This window comes from Microtus ochrogaster, assembly GCF_000317375.1.
Source record: "Microtus ochrogaster isolate Prairie Vole_2 chromosome 14 unlocalized genomic scaffold, MicOch1.0 chr14_random_1, whole genome shotgun sequence".
Classification (NCBI taxonomy): domain Eukaryota; kingdom Metazoa; phylum Chordata; class Mammalia; order Rodentia; family Cricetidae; genus Microtus; species Microtus ochrogaster.
This window is the reverse complement of record NW_004949096.1, coordinates 17,202,178-17,214,525: the sequence shown is the minus strand read 5'-3', so window position 1 is coordinate 17,214,525 and position 12,348 is coordinate 17,202,178. Positions and strand designations below refer to the sequence as shown.

The following is a 12,348-nucleotide window of genomic DNA, read 5'->3' as shown; positions in this document are numbered from 1 at the left end:
CTCCACAGAAGAGGAAGCTGAGGAAGAACGAGGCTGAGGGACTTCCCACCTAGAGTCTCGGAACCAGGTTCTGATGTACCCTTGAGGAGAGGCCAGTCCATCTTCTAGAAGGCTTCTTCCTCTGCTCTGAGAATCGCTGCCCCACCTCCCCAGCTGTGCCATCTTCAGGAATAAACACCACCAAGGGATGTTTAGTCTCCTTCTGAGATTTACAATGTGCCGAGAGTGGAAATTATATTCCTTCCAACTCAGGGGTGCAGGGGCAGAACCTCATCCAGCTCAGGGGATCCCCACTGCGTGCATGAAGGAGTGGGGTGTGGAGCCTGAGGTGGCATAGGAAGAGTTGTGGGGCACACAGCATTGGAAAGAGCCAAGGCCCAACTCTTCAGCCAGCCCTGGGCCAGGACTGGAAGCACCTGGAGGTGGGTTCCTGGACTTCTACCACAGAAGTGGGTCAGCAAGCAGAAGGGCCCTAGCGAAGTCACTGTGAGGCTGCTAAGTGGGTGACTATGGCCATATTCACCTTGGCTCCTGTGAACCTCTGTTTCTTGGATGGGAAATGTCTGTAAATCTGAAGCTTGGCCCCTGACATATTGATGTCCCCTCAGAGGGTGCTGATGGCATCACCATGAGATGGTGGCTCCCTAGGGGTGAGGGTGGAGGAGGCTCAGGCTCCCTGCAGAGGCCACCAGCTTCCTACTTAATTGCATTGCAATGTACTCTGGCTGGGCCCCCAAAAAGCCACACAAGGCAGGAATGAGTACCTGACCCTACACGGAGTTTCCCTTCTCTAACCACGGGCTTCCTGTCTGACATCCAAGCGAGCTACCTTTCATCTAGTAACCCTACCATTTCCTCTTTTGCCTTGGCCACCTGGAGGCCCAGGGCTCAGGTTAGCCCTCCGCTGTCCAGATTCAGAAACAGCAGCTCTGTTCTTGGCACATGCTCTCTTCTCTCTCATTTTGTTGTTTTGTTTTGCTTTTTTGAGACAGGGTTTCTCTGTGTAACAGCCCTAGCTGTCCTGGAACTAGCTCTTGTAGACCAGGCTGGCCTCGAACTCACAGAGATCCACCTGCTTCTGCCTCCTGTGTGCTGGGATTAAAGGTATGTACCACCACTCCCGGTTTCTCTCTCATTTTAATTGTCCATGCTGGGAACCCTCTGTGCAGCTCACCTGGTGAACAGGCTGGGGACAGATTATAAACCAAAGCTAACTGAGATAAGGAACCACTGTGGTGACTATTGTATCAGCATGATCACTGAACCCAGAATGCCTGGATTTCCACCCTGCCTCTGCTGCTCACTAGTTGTGTGAACATGGGTAAGTTGCTAAACCTCTCTGTGCTTCAGCTCCTGTATCTGAAAATGATCCCCTCTCTGATCTTCTGCACACTTTTAAGAAATGACAAACTCGTGTGTGTGTGTGTGTGTTTGTGTGTTTGTGTGTGTGTGTGTGTTTGTGTGTGTGTGTGTGTTTGTGTGTGTGTGTGTGTGTGTGTACAGCACCAGGTTCCTTCTCAGTTCTGCAAAGCTGAACGCTGGACCAATGTTCTCAGCTTCCAAGAGGGACCTACAGCCACACAGGAAACCCTTGCTCGGACTGCACGGCAGGGTGAAAGGGAGGTCTCGGGGCTCAGCTGGGCCCCAGTGGGGCCTCCGGAGGGAGTCAGAGAGCCTGGGCCTCCCTGATTTCCCCACTGGTAGGACCCTGCATCTCACATGACCTGGCTGGTGATTGGTGACAGCATGGGTGTGTAAGAAGGTCAGCACTGAGCTTGGGTTGTAGCCTGTGTGGACCCAGCCACAGAGGTGCTGGGGTCCTGGTGACTGGCCAGTGTTTTCCTCTGCATCCACTTCTCTAGACACAGTGGTGCATGTGTTTAATACCATCATTCGGGAGGCAGAGGCAGATGAATCTCTGAGTTCTGGGTCAGGCTGGTTTGCACAGTAAGGCCCTGTCTCAATAAAAAAACATTCGTTTCTCCACCTGTCAACATGGAAGCTTCTGGATGGTTCCAGCAGGTGCCCAGACCTGAGCACTGGACAGTCATGATTCCCAACAGCCAGGCTGAAAGCTTCATGCTAAGTTTCCCAGGTGCCTTTGCGATCCAGTGCAGGGAGGCTATCTGAGAAAAGCCATGGCCTTGGCTGGCATTGCCCTCTCTTTTTCCTGTCACAGCAGGGAAAATGCTGTGCCTGATGCTGTGGCAGCCACCTTGTGACCAGGAGGTTTCATGCTTGAGAACATCCATCCCAACCAGTCAGTCTCTGAGCTTCTAAATGAGAGTTTTGGAGACATCAGTAGCAAATGTCCTTTGGGCTTAAGCTATAGTAAGTCTGATTTTCCATCCTGAGAGCCAAACATTTCTCTGCTTACGAAGCACTAACATTAACAGACTCCTCCCTGGCCTCATCTGCAGCAGACAGACGAAAGTGCTTTAGTGACAAAAAGCTTGCATGTGCCAGCAGCTCCCCCAGCCCCGCCCACTCTGGTGGGTTCCTGGGATTGGCACATCACCAGTCCTTGCTGACTGAGGGTAAGGCAGGCACAGAGAGGGAATTGGTTAGTCTAAGAAAACACAGCAATCTGAGATTCCATCCCAGGCTCTGATTCCCCACACACACACTGTCCCACATTCAATTACAAGTGCCACCAAGAGGTCTCCTAGGGGCAGAGGCCTGCCAAGGCCAACCCTAGCGTTCTGCCTGGCTGCTCTCACAGCCTTGGTCCCCTAGAGGGGGACAGTGTCCTTGTGCAGAGGGCTGTCTATGACCTCCTGGGCTGTGACAACTGAGTGGCTTCCTATGCACCCATACCCAAGGTCCCTGCCTCAGTGGACCTCATCCACTGGCAGTGGAATGGCTGCTCACCTTGTCAGAATTGAAGTAGAAGAGGACCCCTACAGTCACCTGTGCAATGAGGATCAGCAGAAGGAACACGAAGTACTGGGGACAAAGAAGTACAGAGTTAACTATGGACCCAGGGGTGTCGTCCCATCCCAGGAAGAACTCCCGACCTGGGGATCTGGGCCCCACAGGCTCAGGGGCCTACTCACCAGCCCCAGCAGGCAGCGGACCTCATTGACAGCACCAATACAGCCCAGGAGCCCCATGAGCATGGTAACGGTGCCCACACCGATGGAGACATAGGCCCCGACCTGCAGCGAGCTGGAAGAAGTTTCTGAAGGAGAAGGGCATCCGCCCAGTAAGCCATGAGCCGCAGGGCAAAGGCAGCCTGAGCCCAGGGCTACTATCTGATTCTCAGGAGCTGGGGCGGGGGCAGCCATGTTCCCACCCTCTCTTGGTCCTGTGCACTCCGCTCTCATCCAGCCCAAGGTTACTTTTCCTCCTATTGCTGTCTACACCTCACGCCTGATTTTCCCTGAACCCAGAGACTCAGAAAGCAGAAAGGGAGAGTTTGGGTTGCATTTCCTGGGAGGCCTCGCGTGGCAAGCTGACATTTGGAGGAGCAGATGAGTCAGGGGGCAGACAACACAGGGTCCTGTTGAAGGTGTCCCTAACTGTCCAGGGAGAGGCTGGAGGGTTGGAAGATGTCAGCTACTACGAGGTCCAGTATGCTTTGTAGGTAGAAAGCCAAAGGAGGTGCAGAGGTAAGGGCAGGGAGTTCGGCATGTCTGGGAAATGGGGACCCACCAGGAAATGACACTGGGGAGCTGGGCAGACCTCATGAGGGAAAGTGGGGCCTGTGGTCAGAGGATAGAGGGGAACTCTGCATTTTGTTTGTTTATTGTTATTGTTTGGATTTTTTTGTTTTGTTTTTGAGATAGAATCTCTGCAGCCCTGTCTGTCCTGGAACTCACAATGTAGATCAGGCTGGCCTCCAACTCACAAAGGTCAGCCTGCCTCTGCTGAGATTAAAGAGGTGCCACCATGACTAGCACAACAGGGGAATTCTTTTTTGTTTTGTTTTTCTGTTTGAAGCAAGGTCTTGCTACGGCCTAGGCTTAAACCCTTGATTATTGTGCCTCTGAGCACTGGCATGCCTCTGAGACCCAGATTCATACAGGGCCTCGGGGCGGAGATTTGCTGGAGAGAAGGAATCCTCCACATGGTGCCCTAGGGGTGAGGCACAGTCAGGGCCAGTTCAGGTGCTCCAGCAGGGGACATAGACCTACTTTGTCATTCTTACTATTTGCTCATCAAGGTGCTGCCTGCAGAGTGGGATGGAGTGGGCACTGTCCTCAGAAACAGACGCAGCTTGGGGTGGGTAGCAGAAGGCCCCATGAACCTAGGTAATGTTCCAGGACACAGGAAAGCCCAGGCCCGCCCTCCTTGCTGCCATGGTTCTGGGGCCAGCTTCTTTGCAGTTCCACTCAGAGCCTCCAAGAAGCTTGGGGATGTCTCCTGGGATGCGTGGCAACTCCTGGAGTGGAGCTCCTCACATTGGCCTCACATTCTTGGGTCACAGAGATGGGGAGAGCCCATCAGCTCCCCAGTCTGGCTTCCAGAAGACAGATTGGTTGGGACAAAAAGGGTGCCAGGCACCAGACCATGCAGAGCAAGGCCCTTGGACTAAAGCCCTGTGCACACGCCAGCACTGTCTGGGGAGGTAGAAGTCACACCCCAGTCTCCCTAAGAGCTTCCCTGAGACTCAGGGAAGCTGAGGTACAGGGAACCAGCCCTGTGACACCCTAAGACCTGTTGTCTCCACTCAGTCTGTCTGACTGAATCTGAGCAGCCTGAGTTGGCAACTGACAAATGCCCTTACCCTGTGTACAGTGAGAGAATGTCTGACTCAGCCATCAGGGACTAGGGAGACAGAGCAGGCCATACAAACTGAAAGAGCTGGGCAGCCATTCAGGTGACCAGTCTCTGCCAGCATTCTGCAATTGGTGGCAAACCACTTCCTCCTTCCTCCTCTGGGAAATGGGACTTTGGGCAGTGTCTTGTGGGCATAGGGATTAAACTGCTTACACAACCACTCAAAGCCATCCTAAAGGCTCCACATGGAAAGGAGGGAGCCTTTCTGCTATGCTTGTTTGAGACAGGGTCTTACGTAGCTCAGGCTGGCCTCGAACTTTCCCTGTAGCAGAGGATAGTCTTCAGCATCTGCTCTTCCTGCCTCCAACCCCCAGGTCTTGAGATAACAGGCGTGTTATCTCCACACCCCACTTTAGAAATGAGATTCTAAGGTCTATGACCTCATGAGGTCCATTGCTGCCATTCCTGTTTTGTAGGTGAAGCAGTGCAGAGAGGCAAAGTAACCTGCCAAGGACCACACAGCAGACCTGTGACGACTGAACCCCACCCACTGGCCCAGATCCAGGGTTTCCTATTAACCATGGCCACCTGCTTTCTCTCCTGAAGATGCCACCTTGAGGGACATGGCAATCACATGGTGCAAGGGCTGGGGCATGGGTGCCATCCCTTATCCCTATCTGTGTGCCCTCAGGCAGTTACCCCTCCTCCCGTTCTTAGGATTTTTTTTCTCTGTAAAAGGGGATGTGTGTGTGGGGGGGGGATGGAGCCCAGCAGTAGGGACTCACAGCAGGGGGGGGCTAGGTAAAGGACAGCTATGTCATACAGCAAGTCAGGAGCCCAACATCCCCTTTTTGATTCTCCCTCATAAGCAGGGTCTCTATGAGCCTCTGTTTGCCCAAGTGCCTAGGCTTCTAGATCAGGGTTTCTTTTCTTTGTATTTTGACCTTGATTTTTGTTTTGGTTTTTTGAAATAATGCTTTCCCCTATAGCCCACACTGATCTAGAGAGCACAACAGTCGCCTGCCCCAGCCTCACAGATCAGCGTGTCTGAGCCTGGCTGCCTTTGAGCCCCTAGAGATTGTAACACAGAACAGCAGTAGGTGGGTGTGTGATGGGTACCACCTGGGCCTGGAATTTACAGAGCTATGGAGAGTCAGAAGCTTGATCACAAAGGGCAGAATGCAGGCAGAAATGAGATGGCCTGCAGACTTTGCACCCTGGCACAATGCCTAATGGGTGTGGGCTGGACCCATTAAGCCAGACTGATTCTAAGGAGAGCTTATCCCTGTGGGTGGGCATTGGGGGGTGAGGGTGGGCACAGAAACCCCACCCAACCCTAACCTGGACACTGACAGCTCACGACAGGATCACTCCTGCTTTCCACCTCCTGGAGGAAGGCCTGGCCCTGGGAACCTGGAAAAAGGTATAGACCCTCCTGTCTATGTCCCAGACAGGTTCTGTCTTGTTTAAATCAAACAGCTGTCAGATTGGCCAAAGTTCAATCCAGCTGCTTGGGACAGCTGCTGGAAGTGAAGAGAGCCAGGGCCTGCCACTCACTGTGAAATGGCTGGCACAGAGAGCTCCTGGCAGACTCCACCCCTCCCCACCCGGAACTGAGACAGGCCAACACAGCCAGTTGTGAGGGCCTCCTAAGGGAGGAGGCAGGGAGGTCAGGCATTATAGCCTCTGAAGAACAGGAGGGACCTTGCATGGAGGCTCACCCCACCCTGGGCTGCATTCAGGATCAGAACTCGGGGTTGGGTCTTATAAATCACCACCAGGACTTGTGTGAACTTCAATGTCCTAACGGCTCTTTTCCTTCATTCATTTGGTGGGAACAGAACAGGACTATTGGGATTAGGACCCTGTGTGCACCTGGCTGCCTGCCACTCCTGGCTCTCCCTGTGGTCCTCTGAAGAGGGGACCAACTACAGCCCACATTTCACTGTGCAGTCAAACACAGGGACAGAGGATGTGGGAGGCTTTCCTGAGGGTGACAAGAATGAGTCCCTCCACCCCCAGTCCAGTCACCCAGGCATCTGCAGACAATGGGGCTCTGTCTGTGAGCGGGAATTTGTCCTGGAACCCTGGCAAGGGTTCCCCGTGCAGTAGTCAGTAACAGGAGCTGGCCATGTCCCTAAGGGCAGCTGTGCATGTATGTCCCTCCCCTCAAGGGCAGGCTGTCTGTGCAGCAAGGGGTGTCTTACGCAGGACAGAAATGAAGCTGTTCTTGTCTGCGAGGATCCACACCCCAAAGCCCAGGATCACGGCACCCAGGAGCTGTAAGGAGAGGGGCAGTCAACGGAAACCCGGAAAGGTAGGTCAGAAAGCTGCCTCTGAGGCCCCAGCAAGGGAGGGAAGGGTAGGAGGATGCACAGGTGTTTCCTCCATCCTGAGAATGTCCAGGGTATCCCTTCTGCCATACACACACACACACACACACACACACTGCCCCCACTGATGCCCTTCTTCCCAGGAACTGAAGTTTCCAGAAGAAAATGCCACATGCAGTGAAAGTGCCTCCAAGGGAGAAGAACTGCAGCTGTGACCGCTGGAATGTGACAGGCTGTCTTTTGTCCTCTGAACAGCCATGTATGGCATGCCTTGTGTGTGATCTAACATCCTTGTGACTTTTACGGGAATCTCTTCGGAACACGTAAACACTAACTTCTACCAACCCGAGCACTAAGAATGGCATCAGGTAGCATCAGAAGCCACAACAGAGATCCTCCCACCGCAGTTTGCTGTCACCCACCTACCAGCTGTTTCTACCAATGTCTTTGAAAAGTTCTTGGAGCTCACTTCCGGTCAGTTGGCCCTGCCTACTCCCTAGGCTACCAATCAGCACCCTCGACGTCCTATTACGGGAGCCCTGATACCAAACCTGACTGGATGAAAGGCAGGCTGAGCTGGGGCACCATGGCCTTCCTGTGAGTCTGCCCCAGACAACTTAGAGAAGCTGTTTCAGAGCGTAAAGGAAGAAACAGGCTGGAACGAAGCTTGGCCATCTGCCGTAGTCAGCAACTTGACAGCCTAGAGTCAACTGAAAGGAAAGCTCCATTGGAGGACTTGCTAGGTCAACGGGCCTGTGGGTATGTGTGGAGTTTGGTCATTAACTGATGAGGAGAGCTCTGCCCACTGTGGGCAGCACCATCCTCCAGCCAGTGTACGAGAAAAGCTCGCTGATGAGCTTGTGAGTGAGCGAGCAGGCAGCAAGCGGCACTCTTCTATGGTTTCTATTTTAGGGTTTTTTGGGGGACGGAGGGTTCAAGACAGTGTTTCTCCTTGTAGTATTGCTATCTTGGAACTCCCTCTGTAGACCAGGCTGGTCTTGCACACAGAGATCCACTTGCCTCTGCCTCCCAAGTACTGGGATTAAAGGTGTGCGCCACCACTGTCTAGCCTGTTTCAGATTCTTGTCTTGAGTGTGTGCCCTGAATTACCTCAATGATGGTCTGTGGCCTAGAAGTGTAAGGTGGAATAACCCTCTCCATCGACAATGCTTTTGCTCCTACTGTTTATCATAAAGCAAACAAGCACCCCATCCTAATATAGTATGCTCCACACAGTGACCACAGCTGCTAGTCTAGATCGCCAGTCCGTAGGGTTGTAAACATTCTAGAAAACTATGAACATATATCAAGCCAGACTTTGGTTTTTGTATCATTAAATAAAAGAAATAAAAATTCTTGAATTTTTTTTAATGAGCTTTAGTTTATGACTTCCTTTGATCTCTTACTAGAAAAGCCTCCTGAGGGGTTGGGAAGATAATTCAGTGAGCTTGCTCTGCAAGGACCTGAGAGGACCTGCGAGGACCTGAGTTCAAATCCCCATAAGCACCCACATAAGTATCTGTGCATGCTGAACATGCTGTGCATGCATGCTGCAACCCAGCACGAGGAGGCAGTAGTAGTGCATGAACTGGACACAGAGAACCCGCAGAGAGAGGACTGCTGAACTTGCCTAAAGGTGAGATAATCTTTCGGGGTTCCTGATTCATGAAAGAGTCTGCGAGACATTCTGCAGGACACAGCAGATAGTGACTGAACTGCCTTTGAAATTTCCTGCTTCATTGAAATGTCTGCTGGAAACTATGGACCTGTAGGCCGAAGATGGATACCCCAACAGTACAGAGAAACTTTGGGTGACTGTCCAGGCAGCAAAATGTCTCTGTCATTTCTAGAGTTTTGAAAGTTGCTTACTTCTCATTTACTTAGGTAATATTATATCCTTCTGGAGTCTTTGATGGAGTTGAAGAATAGATAGATAGTTATAGTTGTTTTCCTTTGTTATGATAAAAGATAAAGTAGATGTAAATATTGTAACTGTAATTCTTACTTTATAATTGTTTTGTTATATGTAATTTTGCTATGTTAAAGTTAAATCCTTCCTTTTTGTTTAAACAGAAAAAAGGGGAAATGATGGAGGAAGGTCATTGGTTAAATAAAGAAACTGCCTTGGCCCTAATAGGACAGAAAATTAGATAGGCGGAGTATACAGAACAGAATGCTGGGAAGAAGGAAAGTGAGCTCAGACGCCATTTCCTCTCCTCTCTGGAGCAGACGCGATGAAGCAAGCCGCCAGGTCAGACATGCTGAATCTTTCCCGGTAAGACTGGTGCTACACAGATTATTAGAGATGGGTTGGTCAGGATATGAGAATTAGCCTGTAAGGGCTAGAGCTAATGGGCCAAGCAGTGTTTAAAAGAATACAGTTTGTGTGTTGTTATTTCAGGGTATAAGCTAGCCAGGCGGCTGGGATCTGGGTGGCAGGAATGCAGCCCGCAGCTCCCTTCAACAGATCGTGCTAGCAAGGCAGATAGAAACTAAGCTTTTGATTCAGTTAGGGACCCTCTGTCCCCAACCGCCATGTGACCACAGCATGGCTCGCCTTTTTTGCCTTTGGGCTTGGTCCTTTGTGGTTAGTACCTAGTATTCTACCAACCAAGCAGCAACCCCAACTTCACCCCCATACTTTAAATCAGCTCTATATGACCTACGACACTTGACACTGTGGGAAATGCTATATACACAGTGGCAATATTGCAATGTCCGGGACCAGTGAGCGGGAGTGGTCTGCACATGCTCAGTAAGGATATAGCATTTTGGAGATATTTTTGAACTGTCCTGGGTAGAAGTCACAAATTCATAATCTGTGGCCCTGCGCTGGAGGAGTGACGGGGACGGAATGGATAGGCGCTGTCCCCACCTCCCTCCCTTGTCCAGATAGATAAGCACCTAGGCCCATACACAGCCAGTTAGCACCTACCAAGCCAACTCTCTGGCCTCTGGTCCCATGTGTCAGCCTAGAGCAGCTCAGAGGAGAGACCCAGCCAAGCCATCCAGCCTTCTCTCCTTCTCTACTAGCTCATCGACCTTTCCCATTGTATCTCCCAAACCGCATAGAAGATAGAAAGAGAAAAAAAAACGTGTGCCCTTCATCCCAGGTCCTGCGCCTCACCAAACACGACCCTGACTCCTTTCTCCAGTTTCCAAGGCCTGAGATACAGCACTATCATGCTGGCCTTACCCTGTAGTCCCTCTCACCCGGGTCTTGACCAGTGTCTGTAATGCCACCTGCTCTGTCTGCCCGTGCAGTTGTCCCCTAGATCCCCTGCCAGGCTGGAAGGGCAGTTCCCATGCTCTGTGTGCCCAGATAGGTGGTTTCTGTGACTGATGCCCCAAATGCAGGACCTGAGGCCTAGTAGGACCAGCTGGCCTGTTCATCCTGACCTAGTGGAACCTATGGTGGAGCATACCAGAATGTCCCACCTGTGTGTGCATACATGTGTGCATACATGCATGAATGTGTACCAGGGACACTTCCGTAAGTACCATGTACTGGGATAAAGTTTTGAAGAATGATTCTTTGTGAATATTCCAAAGTTACCATAATCCTTGTACTTATAATATGAAATTTCCCCATAAGTAACTCATTCATACTTCAGAGAAACTCCAACACAAGTGGGGTTCTAGACACTATAGAACATAAGACCCAGTTGTGGCAAGTACCTGCTTTATGTAATATGTGTCTCACAACTATGTAGGGTGAACCAGTGTGGAAAAGCCACAACTGCAGTAACACTCCAGATCTGTGGAAGCCCCTTCAGGATGCTCACACTCCCACCACACACACACACACACACACACACAAGCCAACACCCATGTGCACCCACTCACACACATGTGCACACCACGGGTCTGGCAACACCAAGGCAGGACTGTTGGTTCCAGGACAGAGGGGAAAAGAAACCCAGCTGCAGATGTCCCACAGAGCTCACATCTGGGAGGGCCTGTCGTGGGGATTTCATAGGTTAATAGAGGGGTGTGTGGAAAGGATGTCCCTGTGGCCTCTGAGAGTTCAAGGTAGCTGTTGGGAGCCTGTTCAGCTGGAGCTGTAACAGGCAACCGGCGAGGGGTGGGTAAAGGGAAGAACAGCCCAGAGATCCCGAGGGGCTTTCTTCCACCACCCTGCCTTAGAGGAGCGGATGTGTCCACCCCCAGCTGGGCAGAGGGCTCTGGACAGGAATCTTTGCTTTGTCAGGGACTCTATCCCACCATCACCAATTCTCTTAGGGACAGTGTCCTGGGACCCATAAGCTAATCCCACCTAATACCTGGCCAGAGTCCGGGGCCTTGAGAGGGTTGGATATCCTGGCAGACACATACTTACAAAGAACAGCAAGTTGAAGAGGAAGAGGAAGTACTTGGTGACTTTGATGCAGGCTGTCCCCATCCTGCAGGCTGTAGAACTCCCTGGAGAGAGAGGGAAAGGGAACAGGTGATAGAGGCAGTCTAGGGACGGTGGGGGGGGGGGTGAGGCACAGCAGGGAAGAGAGCCACTGTCATCATCCCTAGACCCAGTCACCTCAGTCCAAGCACAAGGTTGCAGCTAGAAGTGTGCCTGCTTTACATGGTGCTGAGAGACAGAGAGGTCGGATGCCTAGCCCAAGTCACACAGCTGGGAAGTCTTTGGTCCAGGCTCTAGAACTCACCTGGGGAGACACTAGCAGAAGTGACAAGGCCAAGAAATTAGTAAGTGACTGCCAGACCCGAGTGAGCCTAGGCTAGCTCCCCAGCTTGGTGAGCCTTTCCAGGACCAAGGCTGGGGATTCTCGGATGCTGAGGCTGGAAGGGCCTTCCCTTCTATATATCACAAAACAAATGCAGAGAAACACAAATGTCAGCCATGGATTCTCTCTCCCATAGCCCAATAGCAACTGCCACATCTTAAAAAGCTGCTTCTTGTGTGTGCTTTGTAGCAAAACTGTTCATGCCAGGACGAGGGTTTGCATAATCTCTGCAAAACAGGATTTCCCCAAAACACAAAATCACACAATCTTGCATGTCTCATAGGAATCTATACTATTGGTCAGTGCCTATTCATATTTGGGGTTATATGTTCCTTCTGAAAATTCATGTGTAAGTAGCATTTCAGACTCTGGGGGAAGAGGGAAGGGTTATAGGCCCAGCTCCAGGAAAATCATTAAAAAATCCCCATGATGCTGCATTGAAACCCCTAGTCCATGAAGCACATGGCTGGTAGTCTACCCTGAGATGCCCAGGTTGTTTCCTAGTGTTCATGATGGTCCCCTTGAATAACACAAGCCACACTTCCAGTGTGAGG

The 12,348-nt window shown here is 51.4% G+C and overlaps 1 protein-coding gene across 1 annotated transcript in view; it reads right to left on the bottom strand.

Annotated features, from left to right (window-relative positions):
• The window catches only part of Cd82 (CD82 molecule), a 46,468-nt gene that overhangs the window by 7,312 nt on the left and 26,808 nt on the right, over positions 1–12,348 (bottom strand). Inside the window, exons 3-6 of the mRNA XM_005364123.2 lie at positions 11,395–11,477; positions 6,930–7,002; positions 3,057–3,181; positions 2,872–2,946 (exon numbers count right to left, since the gene is read on the bottom strand). Of these exons, the coding sequence (XP_005364180.1) occupies positions 2,872–2,946; positions 3,057–3,181; positions 6,930–7,002; positions 11,395–11,457 (336 nt within the window). The 5' untranslated portion in view covers positions 11,458–11,477. The remainder of the gene's footprint in view (positions 1–2,871; positions 2,947–3,056; positions 3,182–6,929; positions 7,003–11,394; positions 11,478–12,348) is intronic.